Source organism: Alligator mississippiensis, chromosome 1, assembly GCF_030867095.1.
Source record: "Alligator mississippiensis isolate rAllMis1 chromosome 1, rAllMis1, whole genome shotgun sequence".
NCBI classification, from domain to species: domain Eukaryota; kingdom Metazoa; phylum Chordata; order Crocodylia; family Alligatoridae; genus Alligator; species Alligator mississippiensis.
In genome coordinates, this window is record NC_081824.1 from 96718582 (window position 1) to 96743730 (window position 25149).

At 42.5% G+C, this 25149-nt stretch overlaps 1 protein-coding gene across 1 annotated transcript in view; it reads right to left on the minus strand.

Annotated features, from left to right (window-relative positions):
* Positions 1–25149, minus strand: part of REV3L (REV3 like, DNA directed polymerase zeta catalytic subunit) — a 216269-nt gene that overhangs the window by 7181 nt on the left and 183939 nt on the right. The window contains exons 23-31 of the mRNA XM_059732984.1: positions 17730–17974; positions 15228–15336; positions 14127–14333; positions 12024–12133; positions 9654–9768; positions 7757–7894; positions 4072–4262; positions 2685–2931; positions 529–738 (exon numbers count right to left, since the gene is read on the minus strand). Of these exons, the coding sequence (XP_059588967.1) occupies positions 529–738; positions 2685–2931; positions 4072–4262; positions 7757–7894; positions 9654–9768; positions 12024–12133; positions 14127–14333; positions 15228–15336; positions 17730–17974 (1572 nt within the window). The remainder of the gene's footprint in view (positions 1–528; positions 739–2684; positions 2932–4071; positions 4263–7756; positions 7895–9653; positions 9769–12023; positions 12134–14126; positions 14334–15227; positions 15337–17729; positions 17975–25149) is intronic.

Consider the following 25149-nt stretch of genomic DNA (forward strand, 5'->3'; position numbering starts at 1 on the left):
ATGTAGTCTCTGCTCTTTCTTTAGGTCCATATTATTTTTCTCGCACACAAACACTTCCTGTTACTGCCTGAATCAAAACTGGAATATCATCAGTTATTCTGGCATAAAATGCTCTTGTCTTTTGGGATGCGTTTCTGGAATTTCTGTCATTTTCACAACAAATGAATTCCACAGTAGCATTCATGCTCCTGTGGTAGGAGATGGGGAGAACAGAGAAAAAATTCTTTTTGTTCTGTGCTGGGTGCTTTAGTGTTTGGATACCATGGTAAGAGACGTGATAAGGAGACCTTAGATAAAGATACGGGAAGACAGCACAAGGTCTGACACAGCTGGATTACACTTTCTATTCCATTCAGCTTTAGAACTGAGAATTTTTAAATATAAAAGTACCCTCACTAATATACTGTCCTGTGGTCTTTTATACCCTTGGGAGAAAGTTCAGCCACCTTACAAATAATATGTCCTTGCACTGCAGACAGCTGACTAAATAATCAAAAAGACAGAAGGCTGTGTCAGTTTTAGCCTTACCGTGACCAGTTGTTCCTGTTTACGTTCCAGCTCTCGGATTTCTTGGTTGAGAATCACTGCCACACGTTGTGGTTGGCTTCTACATTTACTACAGATCCCATGCTGGGTCAGCTCATCACACACAGGGCAGTGCAAGGTAGTGAAATACTGGGAGATTGTGCTTTTTCGGACTTCCAGCTCATTATGGACAGTAGAAGCTGCTTTCTGGATCTATAAAAAAAATGATGAGGAACTCACAAGGGGGCAGCTTTATTTATGTACACACCATTTGTCATATATATTTTTAACCAACATAACCAGAATCAAGCCTGCAGGAGGTGGACTCATATACATTCATTAACAAGAATTCCAAGCAAGTCTCTCACTAAGTGTATGACTTTCCCTTAAGTGATTCAGTATGTGTTAAACTGTATACACAGAGACCACCCACATGCTGTTAGCAGTTTCACAGCCATGCTCAGCATGAGGAAGGGACCAAATAGCAGAAGAAAGAAGCAATAACAGAGTCATATACTAGGTATATTCCTGGATAAGAGCAGCTCATTTTGTAAACTGGGCTCCCTGCAACTTTTTCCTTAGCTGCTGTTCTGCCTTGTGTCCGTGTACACCTATGGCTGCAGATCTAATTGTCTTTGCCATTTCACAAATTAGAGAGGCAGATTTTAATACCCAAACTCAACACATTAAAAAAACCCCCAAATCTGGGAGCAAAGTTACCTTCTCCCAATTCCTGCCTCTTGCTCACCAAAAACTATTTCCAATTATTTACACAATTTCTATCCATACACGTTTCTTTTGTATTCACTGCTGGTTGTAGCCTCCCAGGGGGGGCACGGAAATAAAACCAACTTGGGCCTCAACCAAGATGTCAGGTTGATTCAAACATCAGGACTGCCACCTAACCCTGGCAGGACTTGCTTTCTACTACTCTAGCCCCTCTACCTGGCTGCTACTACAAATCACATTCCTTGAGCTATTACTTACTATGAAATTGGGAGGCTCTCAAGAACTGGCTATCTAGTACTGACAGTGGTGGGTTGGGAAGAGAGAGTGTATGAATGAACCTAGCTCCCTCTGTTGTGGGACAGCAATATACTGAAAAAAAATGGAACAGACTTTTGATGTCGGTAGTCATGGAGACATCTGGTGTACACAAGGGCTGGAGGCACCAAGCCTCAGAGAAGAGTGAAGAGCAGCCCATTGTTGCAGCCTTTTCAGGACCTCCCACTATTGTGGAACCAGGAGTTCTACTGCAGCTATTTGCTGTAAGCATCAGCTTGCAGATTTCAAAATGAATTGGTCAGCATGTGGGAAAAACAGAATTGAAAGTAATCGGGGATACGGTAAAGGCCTTGAGTGGAAAGAAAGTGAGAGGTAACTGGCAAGTACAGTTGGTACAGATGTTAATAGCAAAAACTGCCGTCACTGCTTTATTAAATTATTAAAATGATTAAATCATTTTAATTATTATATTAAATGATGATTAAACAGTCAATAGAACATTAATAAGATCTGATGCTCTTTTCATAAGTAAGGATAAACTAACTTCTTGTTATAAGCCTGATGCTTTATCCTGCCTTTCAGCAAAACCAAAAGCAATCCACCTGACCGTTAAACTATTACATCAAATTTATTCTTCTAAAATTTGGGATGCAAGTCACTTGGTGGTTGTTAACACTAAAATTTCTCCTGGCATTCAATTTTTTCCAAAAACTGTCCTGCAGCATTTGTATGTCATCTCTTCTACGGACATTGATGTAAAAGTTTGGTGTAGAATTATCAAACTTTGCTTTTCCCAAGTGTCCCTAATGAGTTCCAGGGCCTTTTAAAGGCTTTGAGCTGATGTAAAACGTGGCTGCTATAAACAAAAATGTATAATCATATTCGTGTGTGTGTATTTAGTTGAAAACAAACACTTAAGTATACCAGGAAAACATAACTGGCGATCAGCACTGATTTGGTACAGAACCTGTTGTTACAAAATGAAAAATCTTGTAGAGAGGGCTGGGTAACTTAGTTTATACCTTCAGGCAATGAATATTGCCTTGTAAAGTGAATAGCACCTGTTACTTCACATAAACACTACTGTTTTCAAGATAGAATAATCAAAGCAAGTACCGTGCAGATACGCTACAAGTGTCATTTGACATGCTTACCCTTGGCAGTTCATGATACCAGCTGAACACATCTATGCCAATTAGCGAGAAGATCCTAGCTAAAGGTGGAAGAATTTGTTTGGTGATATAGTAAGTAGCATTCAGCCTCAGGTTGGGATCTTGTAGGACTTCAATGGGCCGTCTCACCAGTTGTATAAGTGGCAATCCAGGCATGCCATACACAATGACGTAAGGTACTCTTTCCCCAACTCGTGGCTCAGAGCACCGGTCATAAGCAAGCATCCTCCTGTTTAAAAATACTGTCTTTAAAACAAACTCTAAAATGAATTATTAGCAAGTAAAATGACTATGAACTAACTGCTCCCAACTGAAGGTCCCATTAATGATTTTGAAGCCTGAAATCCATATCTAACGTGCACACACACCACCTTCATCTTGAAGGCAGAAGTGTGCCCTATGCAGAATGCAGATTATGCTCCATCTTTCCTATATGGCCACATGTGCTCACCTTTTTGCTACTTTTTGTTTAAAAGGAACACTTTAAAAAAGAGCAGCCCCACTATACTAGAATGAAGACACGTCCAGAGTGCAAAGGACTTTACATTCTTCAACTAAAAACAAGATTTGATCATTGTCAGTCATTTAATTTTATGAGAAAAGATATGGCAGTTATTTTAAGGCAGTGATTTTCAACTGTTGTTGTATACAATATTAACACTCTTAGGTGTACACTCACATAAACACACTTCACAAGATAAACCTAGAGATTTCAAACAGGAATCCATAGCTTCAAAAACATTCCGACTTGCTACGACCCGAGTTCTTTGCAACAGAAGAACTGCTCTATTATTTTTCCATAGTTAAAAAAATGAGCGAAGGCTAAGGGCTGGCATTATCTGAAGGGTGCCTTGAGTCTAAAATTCAGCTTTAAGAAATTCTGCATTGTGCAAGGACACAAATTAGGTGACTAGCAAAATCTGTTGAATCAATTTGCATATGCACTGTAACTGACAAAAAAACCCAGCATAAAACATGCACTACTGGTAAACAGATTCGTTCTTTAATATCACACACTGTGGCTGAAGTACTATTTAACAGCATTAAAATGTGAGAATCTGCTAGTAATATTTATCTATAAAATGATTCTTAGTGCCAGTGAGAGGCAGGATAGTCTTAGAGATTGAAGTCCTTTATACAAAGTGCAGGAAAAGTATAAGTAGTAACAGCAGAGGGTTCATTATACTGTCATGACACCAGGCCTTGTTTTTGACCTCCAGGAAGGTCTCTCTTTCCAGGAATAAAGCAGCATTTGGAATTCCATAACCAGTCTGCCCTCTGGGGAGGTGAGAGACCCTCAACCAGTGTTAATGGAATAGTTGCCTGGTAAGTAAATTCATACATCAGAGCTTTAGATACATCACGTTACCTTGTGATTTCTAGGGCTGGCACACAGGCTCCTGGTTTGTAAGCAAAACTCCCTCTGTATTCTTTTGCAAAGATAAAGTCTTGTATACTGGCTTTCCCTTCTAGTAACTTCAGGCATTGATTCTGAACATATTGTTTGATTTGACTTATGTCACGAGTTTCAAATAACAGCTTGATAGAACGCTCAAGTATCTTAAAAAAAAGAGAGAAGTTATAAAAATCTCATCAAAATTATAAAAGGAGTTTAAATTCTAGTAGGAAAAGTCTGCATTTAAATATATATAAATTAATGTTTCTGAAGTTATTTTGTAAACGTAGCATGTATGAGATGTGTTGCTCTCAGTAGAGACCTTGGAATCATTCTTTTCTTACTGTTTCTATTTTGCAAAATAAAGAAAAACTTTAAACACTGTATATGTAAGATGTACGAAAAACTGACTGCAACTACTGCTTAACAAAGGGTTTCTTTTAAAATCTAAAATAGACTATTACCCAATATCCTTCAGTAACCTTCTCTCCACAAAGATGCTCACATGAAGACATTACAAAAAAAGCTAATCAGCTTAAAAGAACTACAGCAGCACTGTAGGTGGAAGAGTCATTGGGTGTTTTGGAATGGTAACACTGGCTACTAGCCACTCAGGGCATCTTTACACATGCACTGGGGTAGAGAGGGGGTACTTTAATTAGAGAAGCTCTGAGAGCATTATCATTCTTTGATAAAGAATTTGTCCTACTGGATATTGGGGAAATGAGCAGATGAGATAGATCATGAGTTTAGTGCAAGGCTTCTAATAGTCTTATAAACAAGTTACAGAGTTATGATCTACGTACAGCCATCATCAGGTGGATGTACAACATATCTCAAAGAGAAGCATCAATGAATGGTTCCTTGTCAGGCTGAGAGGGTACCTCTACTGGTGTTTTGTATGGGTCCATCTCGGCCTCAAGCTATATTCTATATTTTCATTACCATTTTAGAGGATGGATTGTAGAGGACACTTACAGAATTTGTGCATGGCACCAAGAGTTTTGGAGTGCTGGATCAGAATTCAAAATGACTGTGACAAATTGGAGAGCAGGTCTTAAAAACCAACAACATTAGGTATATAATGTATAAAGCCACTATACTTTGGAAGGAGAAATTGACTGTACAAATACAAAACGGGGACTATCTGGCGGGGCAGTTGTATGGCAGGAAAGGATCTGAAGATTATAAACTGAGTTAACAATTTGATGCTCTTGTAAGAGGCAAATCTCATTCTGGGATGCATTTACAGGAGTGCTGAATATTAGAAACAGGTAAGTATTCTGCTCAACTTAGTACTGGTGAGGTCTCAGCTAGAGTACTATGCTTAGTTTTGGCACCACACTTTAAAGAAAGGTATAGACAAACTGGAAAGAGGTCAGGGAAGAGCAATTTGAATGGCAGGAGGCTTTTAAAACATGACCTATGAAGACAAGTTGAAGGGACTGGGTTTAATTTCTTCCAGTATGTAAAAGGCTGTGAAAAGCTGATCAATTCTCCACAGCCATTTAGGGAAGGACAAGAAGGGTATGGCCATACGATCAATTTGCCATGCTATAAGTTAGTAGTTACTGTGTCCCTGCTCCGTGTCAGTGGCTCCACAGTACCCGTCCACGTGCATGCATTTCTCTCACTTTCCGCAGGGTAAGGGCAAGCATGTGGGCTGTAATTGCAGAGCAGGTGACATGTGGAAAAGCTGTGTCCCTAATATCCTATTTAAAAAAAACAGCTTAATATCCAATTAAAAACTTTACTGCTGCAAATTAAGGAAAACGTTCTACTTGTAAGAATGGGGAAACATTGGAGCAAGCTACTTAGGGAGCTTGTGGAATACCCCTCCTTGGAAACTCTGAGGAACAATCAAGACATATGTTTGTTAGGAAGGGGCTAGGTAAAACTGGATCCTGCCTCTGTGCAGGGGTGGAAAGGATGATCTCTTGAGGTCCTGGCCAGCCCTGTATTTCTATAGGTATGGATAAATGTACACTAGGGGTGGCTTCAAAAGGGGACAGGTAGTGAAAGGCAGCTGTTATGCTGCAGCAATAACAAGTGATACAAGCGAGTGAAACTGCCCCAACTTTGAACCCTGCTTCATCAGGAGTCAAAGTCAGAGCAGTTTTGCTATACTTCTATCACTACAGGTTCATGCAGCCTGTTCCCAAGTAGCAGCTCCACCACTTGAGGGTGCTCCAGGTGTTCTTTTGCACATGCCTATGCTTCTATGCTAGGTAAATACATTATACGAACAAATGCTTCAGTTTATCATCTGAGGTGAACAATTTTTCCAGATGGCTTTGTACTTTCTCCCAATACATTTTCTGCAAAGAAGAGAATTAACTAATTACTTAGGCCCGGGGTACTCAATCCCTGGCCCATGGGACAGATCAGGCTGCTGGCACATGAGGTTCCCCAAGGGTCTGAAAATTTGGTGGCAGGGGAATGGTGGCACTACTTCCCTGCTGCCAAAGTGCTGGACCTGCAGGCAGCCCTGGGCTTTGTGTGTTCTTTCAGGCACCTAATCCCAGTGTGCACAGCCAGTGTCAGGCCTCAGGGCCTAATCCTGGCACACTAGGGTAGCGTCGCACCTCAGGACCAATCCCAGTCATGTGTGCATGAGCAGGGGTGGTGCGGGGTCCCAGGGCCTGATCCACATGCAATCCACGGGGCCTTGGCTGGCCCCTGTGAATAGGGCTTGATCTGGCCCTGTGCTGCTCATCTGGTCCATGGGACCCAAAGTTTGAGCACCACTAACTTAAGCAGTTATAAAGTAGTATGCTATGGCAGTGGAACAGAAAATAACTTCCAAACTAACAAATGCAAAAAGACAGTTTGGATTTAATCAAAAGCTTAAAAGAAAGACTAACAGAGAAGCTCATGGGGTACTGGGCCACGTTAGAGAGATTCTAGTGGCGGTTGCTACGTATCATTGTTTGTATCAACCCTGTATCATTTTTACCTCTTGTGTTTATATTCTCTCCTCTGCCTGAAATTTTTCAACTATTGAAGAGATTTTTTTTGGAATGAGACAGAAGAACATTCTTTTGCCAACTTGTTTCATCTGTAGTTGATTCAGACAAATCAGAGGTAAAAAAAAGAACATGTAGCCAGGACAACTGACTGAGGCAAACACTTCAGCTTTTTAGGAAGAATTTGTTCTTGATTTGACTGGGCACAAAAGATTTTTTTTACACCAAGTTCAAAATGTACAATTAAGGAAGTATAGATTCTACATGAATTATTGGGCACAGGGAAAACTGTAGTTGGCAGGGATACCTTTAGGTAGTGGAATTCCCTAAGTAGTACCAAGTACTTGAAGTAAATGGATGGAGACCCAGGATGGGCATTTTGTAGAGTTTGTATAGTGTTGAAGGAAGGGTCCTGTGTTCTCCAAAGAGTAAATGCACTGAATAAATTAGGGGGTGGAAAGACTGCCAGATGGTAGACTGGGAATTGGCAGGACCCTGTCATACCATGCAATACCCTCAGTGAAAAAAGCCCGATCTCAAATTACTAATGCTGGGGGAAAGGGTAGGAAAAACCTCAAACAGAGGTGCTCTCTCTAGACTTAAATATTATTAGGAGGCAGCACTGTATAAAAATTTTAAAGAACTAGTTAAGCATATTTCATTAACTTAAAAGATTATGCATGTTGTCTTACCTTGGAAACAGCAGGACAGGAATCTCTTCGGACTGTTTCTATACCTTTTGCATCAAATACTGGGTCCTTTTGGTCCAGTGTTTCATACATGTAACCCACATACCTCTTCTTGGTTTGCAAGACACATGGCAAATAGACCTGTTGGATTAAGAAAAAAGCTAGCACCTCTTTGATGCGAATTAACTAGCAATGTAAGATTGAATTTTTCGAGAATTTGCAGTTATTTATTTTTATTCCTTTTTCACCCTTTGTCTTGTCATAAAAACAAACAAAAATAAATTAAAGTAAAGGTCTGCAAAGAAAGCAGATTAGGAGAGTGTCATTGCTTAACTGTAGTCATCCTGTTAGACCTAGGAAGATACTGCAACACGTGATATGTCGGCTGAGAACCCTGCAACATTCAGGGAGACAGTAACACATTGTAATAGAGGTATCCTTCATTATAAATTCCTTTACTTTTTGGACTGTAACCAGACCCTCTTTTGATATAATTGTACACTTAGTTTAACAAAGTTAGCTTTAAACATCAAATGGAAGAAAAATCTTTCAGCAATAGAGAAGACCTTGCGTTGGTATAACTTTTAAAATGTCAATGCATGAGAGTAAGGCACTTCCACAATAACTAAACTTTCATTAGCTGTTCCTCTGGGATGCAGAATATTATCTGGAGTCATACTTTTTCCAGGAACCCATTCTCTGTGGGTGGCTTTGGGTTGTTATTCTGTATGCTTATTTTTTGGATTCAACAGAAGTAAGTTTTCAAAAGGGCTTTAAACACTTGTTAAATAACAATCATGGCATTGACAGCCATTCCTCCCTTTAAAAAAAGAAAAAAAAAGAATCCAACTTGGTTAAGATGTCTAAACTTGCTGCAAAGAGAATTTCAGAGACTGAGGGTGTGGTAAGAACTGAACCTTTTGCAAATGTCCCCAATCACTGGTTTACAACTTGTTGCAGGTCAGAGGCATCCACGTGTATGGTGCCCTAGTGTTCCAGGTAGAGCAGTAGAGCACTTTTTAGACACTGAAGTGCTGTAGCTCCAACACCAGGGAATGGGAGTGAGCACCCATCCTAGTAAGTAGAGGGGAGCAGGAGTGCTTGTACCTGTGCTTTGGAGGTCCCAGGGGACAGGTGACCTATGGTAGGGGTATTTTTCACTTTTCTTCTCTCCCCTTTCTCCTCAACATGAGTTCAATAAAATTCAAGAGCCTGCAGTTAATTGAGGTCTGCAGTGTGCATTCCTGGCTTGGGTTGGCTGGAAGGGGGTGGGAGGTGGGGCATGATGAGGGATTACAGTCAAGTCGGGAACAAGTTGTTAGAGGTAAGCCTTTATTGAATAAGCAGTGTAAAGGAAGAGACAAAAAGTGCTAAAAAGGGGGAAAAGGGGAGGGGAAGGGGCAGTGAATATGTACCCAAGTATTCAGTTGCAGAACTGGGGATGAAGAACAATGTAGTGTGGGATGCCTGGAGGACCAGATCTGTGTCACTTAATGCTTGATGTCCACATGCAACACTGAACCAGTGCACTTTAAACCAGTTCAAAAGAGTACCAGATTTTCCAGTTAGACTTGTGAACCATTTCAGGTGATTTTAAACCAGTTTTAAGATCTTGCATATCTATCCATTTCATTTTTAAACCCCACTTAAGCTAGTCTCTTAAGTGTTAATGTGCGTCTATGCCCTGACTTGCATCTAGGAAGAAAGGCCATCTGTTGTCCTAATGTAAAAGTGGGAAATGCTCTCGTTTCCCTTGCAAACTTCCTCTGACAAGTCTAAGGCAACCAAAGGTCATAAGTTTTAAGAAACATATGTTTCAGATAAATCATCAACAGACTAATGCATTTGAAGGAGCAACATGTTCTAGCCATATATTTAGAACAAAATGTTTTTCCTTTACCTTTTCAAACTTCAATTTTACTGGGTTGGGGTTTGTAGCTGTTACAGCTTCAGCAATTTCTTGACCAATCTTAAAAGACTGTTCCTTAGTGGCTCCTTTCAACAGTACAAACATGCTAGAATATAAAAAGTAGAAACAGGAAATAAGGATACTGATACTTCAAAATCTCTCTTGGAATGGGAAATCTATAGTAAATCTGTCACTATCTGTTTGCATGGAAAACAGGATTACCAAATTTCTAGATTGCTGGTTGTTCTAGTCACTGAAACATCGCACCCCAGCCACCTTTTTTCAGCTGCCTCTACCAACTCAATCTGCATTCTGGCTCCGTCTCTGAAGTTACTTCTGTATTTCTGGTTTGGTTACAAGTAGCCCAAACCCTGGTACTTGTGGTGATGCTATCAACAGCCTTAGTATTGGTATTAGCTTGGTGTAGGGAAAGAAGACCATCTCAGTACTGGAGAGCAGCACAGACTTTGCTACTGGAATAGATCCTCAGTGCTTATTTTGCTTTCAGTATCATGGGATTGGTAAGGAATCCTGAGGAAGAGAGATTCTTGGCAGGGTCTAGCTGGTTGGGATTTCAAGGAGGACTACCACTGCTCACTACTGCAGCAAAGGCAGTCCTCCTTGTGGTCCCTGCCTGAGTTCTGTGGCTAAGTGGCACTATGCAATGCAACCTGGGAGTGTGGTGTGGTTTTCTGACTAAATGGGGTTGACCACATTAGACAGGAGATATAGTTCTCCATTCTGTTCAGCATCACTTACATAGTTCTAGCATCTGTGGTCATGGCAACAGTATTGTGATTAAGAGTTCCCAGGGAATGAAAATTTCACAAATCTTAAGGATAAAAGTAGGACATGCATGCAATTTTCCAGAGATGACAAACTAATCATGCTTAAATCTGCTCAAATGCCTTTGCAGAAACCAAAGAGAGCTAAAGACTCTGCTGTAAATTTTGCAAAGAAAACTATCAACTCAGAAAATGAAGACAGAGTTAAACAGATGAAAGAGGAAGAGACCTTATTTCTTCACACTGAAATCTGAAGAACCGACACTGCATTGGTACGGGAGTAGGAATACCACAGGCTATTCTTTATGTAGCACTATCCAACTGGTGGCCTGCAGACTGCATGTGGCCCCCAAGGGGTTAATCTTCAGCCCTCAGGCACTGCCCCCTCACCACCCCCACAACTGTTCTCTTGCTGCTGCCACCAGAGTCCCTGGGGGGACAGGGTGGCATGGCGCGGCCTTGCAGGAGCTTGTGGTTGGGGTCTGGGGAGACCCAGGGACTTTGCACAGTGTGGGGGTGTTGGTATGGCACAGCGTGGTGCAGAAATGCCAGCACAGTTCAGTGGGAGGAGGAAAGGGAGGCAGGGGACTCGCATACAGTGTGGTGTACAGCTCATGCACCATTTGGCCTGGGAGCCATGCGGTCCTTATGCTATGTGGCCAGGGGACTTGTAGTCCCCAGCTGCTCCAAAGTTGGATAGCCCTGCCTTAATGGTTAGTTTTGCTGATCATCAGCACTACAGAGGAGTGGCAATTAAATACTTTTTGGTAGACCAGGGTCTACCAAATGCTGAAAGCATTATCACTTTTAACATGAACAAAGTTCAGGACCAAAAAGATGTCACAATTTTATGCAAGGGAAGCTCTCCGGTCACCTCTCTATAAAATGATCTTGGGTGTTTTGGGAGATTTAATGATGACTGTTTCCTTACTGAAAGTTAATCAGAAGAAGGATTGCTTAACCATAGCTATCTGCATAATTTACTGTAGAATAGTTATGACATGAAAGCTACTTCCATTGTAGTTAAGTGTGGAAGTGTTCCATGCAGGACCAATATTACATTCAAGGTAAAGAAGGACTCACCTACAGGTCCTACTCATTTCTTTACTCACTAGGAACCTCATCCATAGATGAACACTAATTGCAGTGGCTGGGTGCTGTAAACTATACCAGCCTAACAGCTCTTAAATTAACTTTTGCAGGGCTTGCAGATAGAAGCAAGCCTCTGTCCTCACCAAGAACAGTTTGAGAACTGTTCTTCCCACCCAGCTGCACCATGAAGCAGGGTGGAGATGGGGGGGGGGGGGGGGGGGGAAGGTTGTGTGTGGGGAGAGTGGAAGCAGGTGTGGAGAAAGTCTAGTCACAGCCCGGACTCTATAATATAGTTCTATTACCAATACTTTACTGTGTATTCAATATACCAGGGAAAAATGTTTATTAAAAACAAAACAAAAAAAATCTAGAGAGAGCTGCCATAAGTGTAATATTTAGATCATGGTGATAGCCTCCTTTGCAAGTTTAGTGCATATGAGTAACTGTTTCATATATCATTGGAAAAAGCAGGCTATTAATTTACCTGTCAGTATCGCCATATACAACACGAGCTCCCCATTTTTTTGTATCATTCACCAGCTTTATTGCTCGCTCCAATGTCTCTCTGGCTTTGTGGATAATACTATCCCCAATCTGCAAATAAAAATAAACTGAAACTCTTTTGTTTTTATTTTACCACAACAACTGCTATGTAGCACTGGCTTTGCTCTGAACTGATCTTTTAATAAGCAGGATCATTGTAAAACAAACTGACACATTTGCTGGTTTAAAAAAAATGTAGCAAAGGGAAAGAGAATTCTGGAAATGGGTTACTGAAAGCTGCATGGTTCAGGGAATAGTGAAAGAAATGATTAAAGAGATAGAGGGATTAATTTAGTAGGAAAGATTAAAAATGGCTTAGCTTGCCCAAACAAGTGATGAAGAGTTGCAGCCTTCTACAGATATTTAAAAAGTAACCACCAAAAAATGATTAAACTGACCAAAAAGGTAACAGGTAGAGGTAGTGGAATTTAGTTGGAGTAAAGGGAAGAGCTGGTATGGGGCATGACCCTCACAGAAATGCTAGGCCATGAGTTATTCACCTCCTGAAGAAAATGATTGAAATCCCATCATCTGTACAATTTAAAACTAAACCAGGCACATGAGAATATACTGCAGGAAAAAATGTGTATTAGCATAGAGGTGGACATGCGACCCAAAGAATTTCCTGTGTAATTTTGATTATTCTGTTGAAGCAGAGATGTCCTGAATCCATACAAACTTATCAGCTGCCAGTTTATAAACAAAGCCAGTTCAATTATGGTTCAGAGAGAGCAGAAGTTAGCCGCCTTAGCCTGAAGTCAGGCAGAAGAGAGAACAGATTTGCACCTTACAGGCTACATCAGAGATGTGTAGCATAAAGCCTTGTAAGCAGCAGCTTACTTCATCAGATGGTGTGAAGGAACTGCAGGAAGCAAAGCTTCTAAATAGAAAGCAGTGATTGGAATACAGAGCTTACAAAGCTTATGGTATATTTCTCTGTTTTAATTAACCTGTTTGCCATACACTGAAAAGATGCTTATTTTGTTCAAAGAATCACAGAAAATTAGGGTTGGAAGGGACTTCAGGAGGTCATCTAGTCCAACCCCCTAAAGCAGAACCATTCCCCAACTAGATCATCCCAGCCAAGGCTTTGTCTACCCAGGGTCTTAACCTCCAAGAATGGAGATTCCAAAACCTCTCTGGGTGACCTGTTCCACTGCTTTACTACCCACTACTGAGAAAATTTTCCTAATATCTAACCTAAACTTCCCTTGCTGCAACTTGAGATCACTGCTCCTTGTTCATGAAATGATCAGACTTGAGAGGTTGCCTGTTCATTTTTTCTTTATTCATTCTAGCTATTAAAATAAGCTAACAAGTATATTTTCTCATTAAAATTGTACAACTCTCAGCCTAAAAGAAAGCACTGCAAATACACGTTGGGGAGCCAGCACATTTACAAGATTCTAATCCCTACACAAGTGAAACTCACGATTTGAGGAACTGAAATAGTTTTTCTCGAATATGGACCTTCGGGATGGGGTTCCAACTATTTAATTATATCTACTCAAACACAAATGAGACGTTTGTAATTCTACGCTATGTTGTGCCATATACGAACCAACGGAAATAATTTCAATAAAGTGTGAAATAAAATTAAAATGGAATGCACATAATTTGTTCCATTACTACTATGTCATAATGAAAGAAACTAGTGTTTAACACTAGTGTTTAGTCTGTAATGTTTCTGTTCATTAAACAAAAGGAAAGCACTGAAATAAAAAAAGTACAAAAATAACTATAATATCTTGCTTTACTGTTGATGAGCAGAACTTTAATCCAATCCATATTCACAAAACTATTCTTTATACATGGACTAATGCTAAATATTCTATTACAGTGAAAAAACAGGTTTTAATTATAGTAAGTTCAGAACTGAAGCCAAGGATTTATTTTTTCAGTACTTTAAGAGAAAAAACAAGCACACAGCTTTTATAGTCACATTTAGATTAAATGTATTTTTCAAGGAATGACATTGTTATTTGGCACTGTTTTATTAAATCTCTTTCCCAAATCCCCTTTATACTGTATCAGCACCCCTTACCTCAACACATGGCATTCTTCCAGAAAAGTTAGCAGCAGTATAACCAAAGGTGACATTAGCTATAAGTTTCAGACCCAACTGACGTGCCTCAAGCATTCGCACTATAGCTCTGTCATGCTTGTGAGCCTTTATAGATTGCTTCACCATTATCCTAGTCTTCAAAATTTCTTCTAGCATTCTTGGCAGCACGCCCTTCCTTACTGAAGGCTGCCACAAAAGAAACAAAGAAAACACAATATTAAAACATCCAACCAAAACAAAGAGAAAGGATAACCAGAAAAGCAAGAATGAGTATCTAACCCTTGATAAGAATATAGAATAATGGTGAGGTGCCTGAGACACCAATGCATTAGTGGTTAAAAATACTCAAAGTCCACTGAAGAGGCATAGACTTAATTTTCTTCTTTTTGATTTGGCAATGAAGAATGTAATATTATGTACTTTTATATTTATTTAAAGGATTGGTTAACTGCAATAGGATAGGAATATTTATATTCACATGTTCAGAATTGCTTTTTAAATTAATATTCCTCATAGTATTTACTTTTAAGAGTACAGTGTTTATTTTACATTAAACTAATTGGTGATGGGGTAACAGCTTGTAACAGTTTGGATCCATGTTCATTCATTAAACTAGTCAGCCAGCTGTACGCATGACAAGAATAGGCCCAAAACGGAACTCAAGGAGCTTAATCTCTAAAAACATAGACTTTTCCCTGAGAAAGTTCTTTACCAACCGAGTTTCAGAAAAACTGTTACATGTGGGCAATTATATTTGATCCTAGCATGTGGTACAAGTATAGGCATAACTGTACTGTACAATCAGAAATATATTTTTAATTGCAGAGGAAATAAGCCTTCACTGAAACTAAAAAAGATGACAATCAACATTTTTATTTTTGAACTATCAGAAGTCCAACTGTGTGATGCGTTGGCAAGTGCTACAAGATACATAAATAGACTGACATACAGAAAAATATTCTCTTTGCTTTTAAAGCTGCAACATATAAACTGCTATGTATCAATCCAAAAGGGTTTTAATCTTGTTAATCAATGAACTAACTGTGAAAAATGTCTATCACACAGAAGCATAATAATTACCTTGACAAAAGCCACTCCACTGGGTGATACTGTAATATCATGCCGGATTTGGTAAAGTAAATCAGGAGGTACTCTGAGAGAGGTGCAGCCGAATTTAAATTCATCATATCTAGTAAAGAATAACATTAAATAAGCAAACAGAAAACTATCAGTTCCTTTATATTCAACTAAACTGGAAATTCTAGTCTGTATTAAAATGCTTATAAGTATTAACACAGATAATCTCAAAATTAGACACATTTTGCTGTAAACAAGCCTACAAGTTAAAGTTTCTTAACTGCATGTGACATTCTCTAAAAGTGAAGCAGCAATGCATGGAAAAAATTCTATTTTGAAACTAATTTGTTGGCGCACACGACCATTATAACCAAGGGCCAATTTCCCATATGCATGCAACTGCAGAAATTTCATGTTTACCAAATTGATCATCTTCCTCTAAATCACGGGTTTCAAACTCATTTGGCCTGGTGCGGTAGACCCAGACGGTGGGCCTTTCTGGCTGCAGCTGCCAATATTACTGTGCCAGTGCCAGCAGTGAAGGAGTTAACGACACCACTGCTCAACCCTATCACCATAGCTGCCAAAGCCACAACATCAGTGCAGGCAGTAGGTGCTTTTTTGTCACCAGTGGCCATCAAATACGCTAAATTCTGCTGCAGTCTCACCCCCTAGGTACTGGGCCACACTGATGCTCCAAGTCCAGTTGCCATGGCAAAGGGGTTGAATTGTGGCAACATTAACTACTTGTCTGCTAGGAGCTGTGGCAGGTTGCCAACTGTCTAAATTTACACAGTCCATAAAAGAAACCAAAGAAGGGGCTAAAAAACACTCATCTGTGAAGTCCATAAAAAAGGACAGCACTATCTCTAAAACAGAACAAAACAAAAAACTTAAAAAAACCCTAAGAACCAGTGAGCTTGAATGAAGATCTGTCATGGGAAGGATGCTGGATTCAACAGAGCAGCGCCACCTCGTGGCTGAACAGGAGTGCAAGCCCTGCACACAGTACTGCACACAGCGCTGTAGCCCACGTGAGGATCCATAGACCCCTCCCCATCCTAAACATGTACTGCCACTGCATCCCATCAGCTGTCTCCTGCCTGTAATGGCTGCTTACTTAGCAGGTAGGTAGGGCTACCTGGCTTCAGGGGCTAAGTACAGACAGTCAAAAAGTCCAAGGCTGAATCGATTCAACCTTCACAAGTTAGTTTAAGCTGTGTAGATTCAACCAATAAGCAAGTGAACAGACATTCACTTTTCATTTTGGAAATGCAGCCACATGCCTGCAGTGGCCCAGGCCAAAAGCTGGGGGGCACTAGAGCACACTTCCCTGCTCAGCTGGAACAAATAGCTTGGGCCAAGACTAGCCTGCCCACCCTGCATGGGGGGTTGGGGGGGAGGTTATGAGGGAGGTGCAAATCATCTTGGGATGCTGGGGGACAGAGTTAACTTGAATCTGGAGGAGATCTGGAGCTTCAGGGCTGGGTGGGGGGAGGTCTATGCCAGTGAAGGTCAGATTTGGGGGGAGGGATGATAGGCTTGGATGGGGAACAGCATGGTGTGGGGCAGCATGATGGAAAGCCCTTGCTACAGTCAAGTAAGACTTTCTTAAAAACTGGTGTTAAACACCTAAATCTGAACCCTGCCCTCGTTATTGCTGTCCAGAGCCTGGCACAAGGGTTATGTTTATATTATGTAAAACATGTCAGTAAAAACAATTTCAGTAAAAAGTTTGATTGTCAATAAAAAGTTCGCAGAATGTCTGGAAAAAATAATTTCTTGAATTGGCAACTGTGAGCTGTGGCAAAAAGCCTCATGGGCCAGATGATTCACCGACACTGACACTCCTGCTTTAAGCCATTTAAAAATTTCAAATCGTAACACTTAAGAAACTTTATACTAATGCCCAGTCGCCATTTAAAATATGTTCCAACTCTTCCAAATATTGTTCCATAAAGGTAACTTCAACTAAAATAAGCAGCAGGTTTTGCTTCTTTAAAATTAAAAAAAAAAAATCATCATTATACTTTAGAGGTCAATCTGCTCTTTCAGTTTAGAATAATTAAAGGAACAGGAAATAATAGTTCTTAAATTAAAAATCTATATATAGGCATATAAAGGGGGAGTATTACTTCAGATTGAAAGAGTCCCAATTGGTTTATATATCACATTTTTAAAAATAGAAACCTTAATGTTAACAGAACCGATTATGGTCAGAAGCACGCATACAACATGTTATGACAAAACATGGAGAAAATATTAGCTAGAATGTGTCTTGATCTCTGATTCAGTCACATTCAACGTCCAAATTTCTGAGAATACTAGTTATAGCACAGAACTTGTAATTACAAATTGTTTAAAATTATTGTTGAAGCTTAGCACTTCCTTATTGCAACCCTTTGAGATGCTGCTATCTGCTCTCATTGGTAGTTGAGGGTTCTAAACATCTTATACAAGATTCTTGTAGGATCAAGGTTTATCTAAGAAAGAAACATTACTTACTTTCCTAAGTTCTCAACATGTCCCAGGCAGGTTGAAAAGCAGTAATTGTATGCTATCACTATAGAAGGATACAATGACTGGAAATCTAAAACAAGAACAGCATTGCTGTAGAAACGGGATTCTGGCTCCATTATTAGGGGAACACATTGTGGGGGCCTCATCTGAGCTCGCTGCTGGATACTGGGCGTCACAGCAATGTAATTCATTGGTTTAGCAATACGCAGCATCATTGACTCCACACGATACTGCAAAACAATGTTTAATATAACAATGTTTGTTAATATTTCTAAAGTGCAATATAGATCCTGGCTATATATCCATATACATGTGTATTTGGGATGCTCTACCGATAGCAAATTTTCCAACAGAATACAGCGAATATTTAAGATATACTTTTCCTTAATAACTTATAAGAATTGTTGCTTGTGTTTTAGCTTTAACTACTGAGAACCTTTCACTTTTGATTGTTCAGCTATTAACAGTGAAATGAGCATTTCAATCAATATATAATTTGCAGCAATATATGTGGCCATAGAGCTTTCGGCAAACAGATATCAACAAGGCTATCTCTGTGCTAGACTTATAGACAATGTCGCACAAACAAAACAACATAACGGTATATGATTCTCAATGTGACATTTTACTAGAGAACTAAGAAAAAAAAATCCACTGTAATTAATAGAATTTAGATGTATTGATGTGAGCTGACTACATTAAGAATTACACTCCACAATATGGTTTTACTGTTAGAGTGAATAATAAATGCAGACTAATTTAGTACTTATGTAGCCCATTATCACTTCTCCAGGTTTCCACACCCAGAACCAGAGAAGACACCAAGAGATGAAGCAATGCTGAAATCCACTCAAGAGGATCAATGGTAGAGCTGGGAACAGAACCCAGGTCAGCTGCATGTCTTGTAGGCTTGTTCCTATTCAGTGCATCACACAGCCTAATCCCTCTACTATGAAAAGGACAGGCAAGAAAAAGCAAGACAAAGTACTTTTATCTTGCCCAAACCAACACAGCGCCATCACCAGTTGTTGAATGTCATAGACTGAAACAGATAATAATACTACAAAGAATCACCCTTAAAGGGTTTTTTAATTATTATTTCTATAGATGTAGATATAAATCTAGTAAAAATACTGTATTTTCCTGCATACAACACACAGCTTTCCCCCCCTAAAAGTCAGCCCCCTCAAAAGTGGGGCATGTCTGTTAAGCAGAGAAACTGACCAGGATAGAAGCACCCTGCTTTGATTTTTGTCCCATGGTGCAGCAGTTGTTGCATTACTACTCAGGCAGTTGAGGGAGACAATAGACTTAAATGGCTCGTTGTCACTTCAGAGAGGTTGGTTGTTTTTTTTTTTGGTTTTTTTTTTTTTTTTAATAGTTTTGATGTTCCACTAACCAAGATAAATTTTATTTGGGCAATTTTGCTGTCTGCCAGCTGCTCCTGGTTTCTGCTCTCTTACACCACAGCCCTGGAAAATTGTTATCTCTTTTCAAAATCATGGATCTATCTATGGAAGCCAGTCTTCAGCAGCACCTAGGGTTTCAACTAAGCAGGAAAGGGAGAGTGAGTTATTTCAAGATTAGGCTGTGTTCCTGCTCTATGCAGCCATAACTTGAGATTTTTTTTTCTCTTCTTCTTTCGGACTTTCAAAAATAAGATGCATATTATATTATGGGTTGCGATATAAGCAAGACAAATACTGTACTACTACTTTAATATTCTTTTTCAAAATAAAAAAATCCTAGAACTCTGCACTCTTATAGCCCCTTCCAAAAGATCTCAGAGTATTTAAAAAAAAATAAAATAAAAAAAAAATCAGAAAATTAACATAAAGTATCTATAAGAGAGAAATAATATCCCTGGAAAGGAAACATTGGAACAGGCAAGGAATGTATAAGGAAGCAGGAATAGTACTTAAATCTTCTGAACTCTTATTTCCTGCTGTATAAACCATGTTTGCCCTAAAAAGTATTCCTCTCCCAGAACAAAAATCTCCATATCAGTTTCATTAACTGAGGTTACATTCATTCCAATCGTGATTAGAATACTTAGCCTATGAAACAAAGAATTGGAAAAATAATTGTAGAAGTTTGCCCTGTTATGCCATTGTTATAGCAGCTTTTTATGTTAGTGTTTTTAAGGTTACAAGCACTTTTAGCTCAAGCACTTGTATACCAGGGGTGGGCCGAATCCGGCCCACCAGGCCGTTCTGTCCGGCCCACGGGGTCCCTAGAAAATTTTTAAAAATTAATTTACTTGCCTCTGGCTCCTGTCAAAAGTGACAGGACCCAGGACCCAGTGGAAGCCACAGCAGGCTCCTGGAAAAGCAGGGCTCGCCTTGCCCTGCCTCCACCAGCTGGAGGGACCATGAGGCTGTTCCCGCCTGTGCCAGAGCAAGAACCTCAAGTAAGAGGGCCGGGGGGCACACTGGTCCCTGTTTGGCCACAGAGCTGGAAGCAAGGGGGTGCACGGGAGCCAAAGGGTCTCCATGCTGGGGCAGCCTGGCCTTGCTCCACAGAGCCCAGCCATCTGCAACCCTGCTCTGGGCCTTGCTGGCACAGGCCCCGGGGCACTGCCTGGCTGTTGCTGGCTTCCAACTCCTCTGTTCAGCTCTGGGGGCAGCACGGGGGCCGCCTGGGGGTGGCATGACCCAGTGGGGACGTGGCCTGGGGAGGCAGCGCGGAACTTCCATCCCGCGCCTGAGGCTTGGGGGTGGCAACAGCCTGGTTGCTCACCCCACAGGAAGCTACGGTGGGTGCTGCCACCCTGGGTGAAAGGCCCGGGCTCCCCTGCCCCTCAAGGGCCCAGTGGCAACTTGCTCCCCGACCCCAGAACAGGCAGGGAGGCTGCGACAGGAGCAGAAGCAGATCTGCGGCCGCTTTTCTGCTCCAAAAGCTCCTGCAGCTGCGAGGAGCCCAGGAGCCCTGAGGAAGCTCCTGGCCACCCCAGGGGCAGCACAGGTCACCTCCTGAGGCTGCTGGGGGTGGCACGACCTGGCAGAGTCCTGGGCCCAAGGTGGTGGTACCCACCAGGGCCACTCATGGGAGGGGGCAGGGGGCAGCCAGGCTGTAGCCATCCCAAGCCTTAGGTGCAGGATGCAACTTCCACGCCACATTCCTGGACTTCCTGTGTCCCGGGCCATGTGCCACCCCCAGTAGCCTCAGGGCCGGCAAGGAGCTTCCCTGGGGCCCACGGCCTCCTGGAAGCTGCAGGAGTTTCTGAAGCAGAAAGACAGCCATGGCTCTCCTCTGGCTCCTGGTGCAGCCTCCCTGCCTGTTCCAGGACCAGGGGGGCTGGGACATCCCCCCCCAGGATGATGGCAACCCCCAGGCCGCCCATGGGGGCGGGGCAGCCAAGCCTTTGCTGCCCCAAGCCTCAGGCACACGATGCAAGTTCTGCACCACCTTCTTGGGCTTCCTGCATCCCAGGCCACCCCCAGTGGCTCCAGGACCCCAGCACCCCCACTGCCCCAAGCTTGACAGGCCCTTCCCCGGCAGCCCCCAGCCTCTTGTCGGCAGCACGAGCCGCTGGAGTGCAAACGCGGCCTTGAAGCTTTGGACAGCAAAGGCCTGACTGGCTCCCCCCTTGCAACCCTTTCTGCAAACCCCACAGCCACACCCTCCTCCAGACACAATCACACATCCCACAAATACCACACACACTCCACAGCTCCCCACAAACCCCACATCCACCCACCCATGCATACCCCCCAACACCGCTGCACACCCCACATACTATACAAGAGTAAGACTACATTTGAGCTATTATGCAATCACTTCTACATATAAAGCACAAACACACAGGTATCAGGACAAAAATGTATTTTTAATTGAATGAAAATATAATATTATGGGTATTTGATTTTTAGTACATAATTATTTCTTTTCCGGTTCTAAGGTAACAAACCCTCTTCTCCAAAGGAGTACTTCCAGGGACAAGGGGCAGGACTTCCAGTCCCAGGATGGTGACCAGGTGGCGGGGCACCTGTCAAGGGGTAGGGTTACCCATGCAGCCCTCGACAGCTTGCCAAAACTTGCTAAGCAGCCCTCCGCCCAAAATAATTGCCCACCCCTGTTATATAATCAGAAAAACCTTGTTTTCACATTTTAGGCTGAGAGCTTATATATGCTTAGGCAGAACACAGAAGTGCTATTTTCCTTGAGAGGTTATATGAAGCCAAAGAGATTTTCTTTAATTATGTAAGATGGGGGAAAAAAATATGTTTTAAAGAAACATTCAGGTTTTCTTTGCATATGAGTCACTCAGAATTGTCTGCATCTTTAAGTTAAAAGTCAGAGAAAGGTATTCCACAAAGGTGTTATTTGAATAACAACCCCAACCAGAGTAGTGTAATGTTACAATAGTATAGCACTATAAAATTAGATTCATAGAATGTAGGCTGGAAGGGACCTTGGAAGATCATTGGGTCCAGCCCCCTTGCACCAAGCAGGAAAGACAACTGGGGTCAAGTGACCCCAGCAAGGTGACCGTTCAGTCTCCTCTTGAAGTATATATAGAAGAGAAGGAGCAGCAGAAAGTTTTGAGATTAGAACATTACTCATGTGGTGCTTTGTTACCTTTTGTATTGGTTAATATCTACATTCCATGTAAAACCTAAATTTAAAAAATGGTAGGGCTGCAAAGCTAAGTATTTAATAATACCAAAGCAAAAATGTTTCTGTGTAATCTTGACTCTGCCCCAAACATACAGATAACAGGAGGTAGAGAACCTCTAGGGACAAAAATTCAAGTTGGTAGACAAGTTGAAAGGTGTACAGTGAATATTTCTCCCCTCACTATTTAATATGCAGCCCTCTGCTTCAAGCACTGGACATTCAACCACTGCACTACAATGGGGCTGCTGTTGATTGCAATGGAAAACACAGGCCCAGGGACTCAAAGGTGTTAATGTTTTCTTGGCACTGTACACCATTAAACAGTTAATGAAGGTGTGGGGTTGCACACAAACCTTGGCCTGTTTAGTTCCAGTGCAAAAAAGTCAATTTTTTTTTTAGCTTTTCAGTAAAGATTTGTAAAAAGAAGGAAAAAATCAGTTAAAATACCTGACACGTAAAGCATTAAAATAAGTCTTAATATTAACAAAACCTCTAATTCCATCTAATTCCCTTTATCTGTAGAAGGAAAGTGTTCTTACAGGAGATACCCTTGTTTGACAGTCTTTTAGATGGTATTACAGATTAACTGTTGTTTTATAGGCTAAACCTGCTTCCTAGAAGCAGGCGAGGAGAGAAAGGAATGGCAAAGATACAAAATGCAGCTTCTGCTTCTCCTATTTGTAAGCACTGGTCCAGAACAACAGTTCAGTACTTCATCTTATCAACCACTTTGAGGTCTGGCCAAACATGTACCCACTTCAGGACTGCATTTAGTTGCATTTTAGGCCAGAAACTCTCCATCTGCCCTGGGTGGGGTGTTCTGGGGGCCCGGTCTTGTGCATCTCAGGAACTGCTGTCCAGGATCAGGCCCCTTAAGCCCCAGGAGCACCTGCCTGATTTTCCCCACTGCAGGCCCTCTGGGGACTCCAGAGTAATTTGTCCATAAAGAGAAAAAGCTTGTGTTGGTCCTAGAATTCCACCTGGGGAACTTCTGGTGCCCTGTGCCCCCATAGTGGGACCCGTGCACCCCATGCTGGGTCCTGGCCAGAGGCATGGGTATCAACAGCAAAGTGCAGGGTGGTGCAGTATCTGGGGAATTCCCAGTGGCCTGGACTTCAATGCCAGGGACAACAGGTGACTTTTTCCAAAAAAAGCAGATAAGGTGTTTTCACCCTTAGTGTGGTCATGGCTCTAGCACAGGAGTGGCTAAGATGTGGCCTGTGGGCCAAATCCAGCCCAGAGGGGCTTTGTCTGGCCTGCAGCGGGTCCCTTGGTCCCACCTAGCCAAGGTGCCGCCTGGCTGAGGCGCATCCTACCGCCCCCTGGGCGCACAGCGTGGCTGGGGTGGCTCTGCAGCCAGACTGCCTTTCTAGGCAGCCTGGGTGGCAGAGGCTCCTTTACGGCTATCGCCGCCGCTGACCCCAGCCCTATGGTAGTGGCAGGGGCCAGCATGCACAGCCCCTCCCCCGTGCACCCTCCCCCCTGCTCTGGGTTTGCCTGCCTAGGCTCAGCAGCAGCAGTGCAGGAGAGAAACTCCTGCTCAGCGTGGGGTAAAAAGCAGCCCCTCCCCCTTGCCACCATAGGAGCTTCCTGGTATAGGTGTGCTGGGGTGCCCTCCATATATGCTGTGTCACCGTCACCTCCAGGTTGCCTGGTGAGGCATCAGTGGCAGAGCACAGCAGATGAAGGGCAGCGCTGTGTGGGCTCCTGGCGGCTACGCAAGTAAGTACCTGGGGTGGTGGTGGGCGTGTTTTTACCTCATGCTAAGGATCAGTTTCTCTCCTGCACTGCTGCTGCTGAGCCTGGGCCCCAGCACCTGCTCCAAGCTTACTCCTCTGGGCTGAGTAGCGGTAGCGGCTGGGCAGAAACTGTTGCTTGGTGCAGATGGAAAGTGGCCTCTCTCCTTCGCTGTTGCCGGGGAGTTCTTGGTGCAGCCACCTGGAGCCCGCACCACACCAGGCTGCCCTGCACCTCTGTCACCACTGCCTCTGGGCTGCCCAGCGTGGCAATGGTGACAGTGCAGAGCAGCTACAGGGCAGCCCAGAGGTAGTAGTGATGGAGACAGAGGGCAGCAGGAGACTGCACCAAGAACTGCCTGGCAGTGGCAGAGGCCGCTTTCCCCCTGCACTGAGGACCAGTTTCTGCCCAGCTGCTGCTGTTCAGCCCAGATGGGCAAGCCCGGAGCAGAGGGGGTGCACATGGAGTCAGGGCTATGTGTATGCTGGTCTCCGTTGCTACCACGGGGCTAGGGCCTGAAGCAGCGGCAGCCTGAAGGAGCTACCCCAACTCCGCTGCATGGTCAGGGGTGGCAGGATGTGCCATGGCCAGGCAGTGCGAAGTAGGCACAGGGTGTGCTGGGGCTGTGTGCTGTTGGCACTGGCAGGGAGGCACCACAGGGCATGCAGGCTCCAGCCTGTTGCAAGGTGGGGGCAGGTGCTGACTGGCTCAGAGGGGTGCGCACAGGGTACGGTTTGAGGGTTTGGTATCCCATGCATATCCCACCATACCCTCAAACCCTCCCCTGCAAACCCCACAACCAAATTTTCCCCCACATACCCACAAACCCCCACAATATACAAGAGTAAGACTTCACTTTGAGCTATTACGGAATCACTTATGTGTACACACACACACACACACCAGGGTGAAAATATTTAAAAAAAATAAAATTAAAATATGTTGTTACGGATGTTTGATTTTTAGTACATCATTTAATTATTGGTTTTGGTTCTAATATGGCAAACCCCCTTCGCAAAAGAAGTACTTCCTGAGGTAAGGGGAGGGA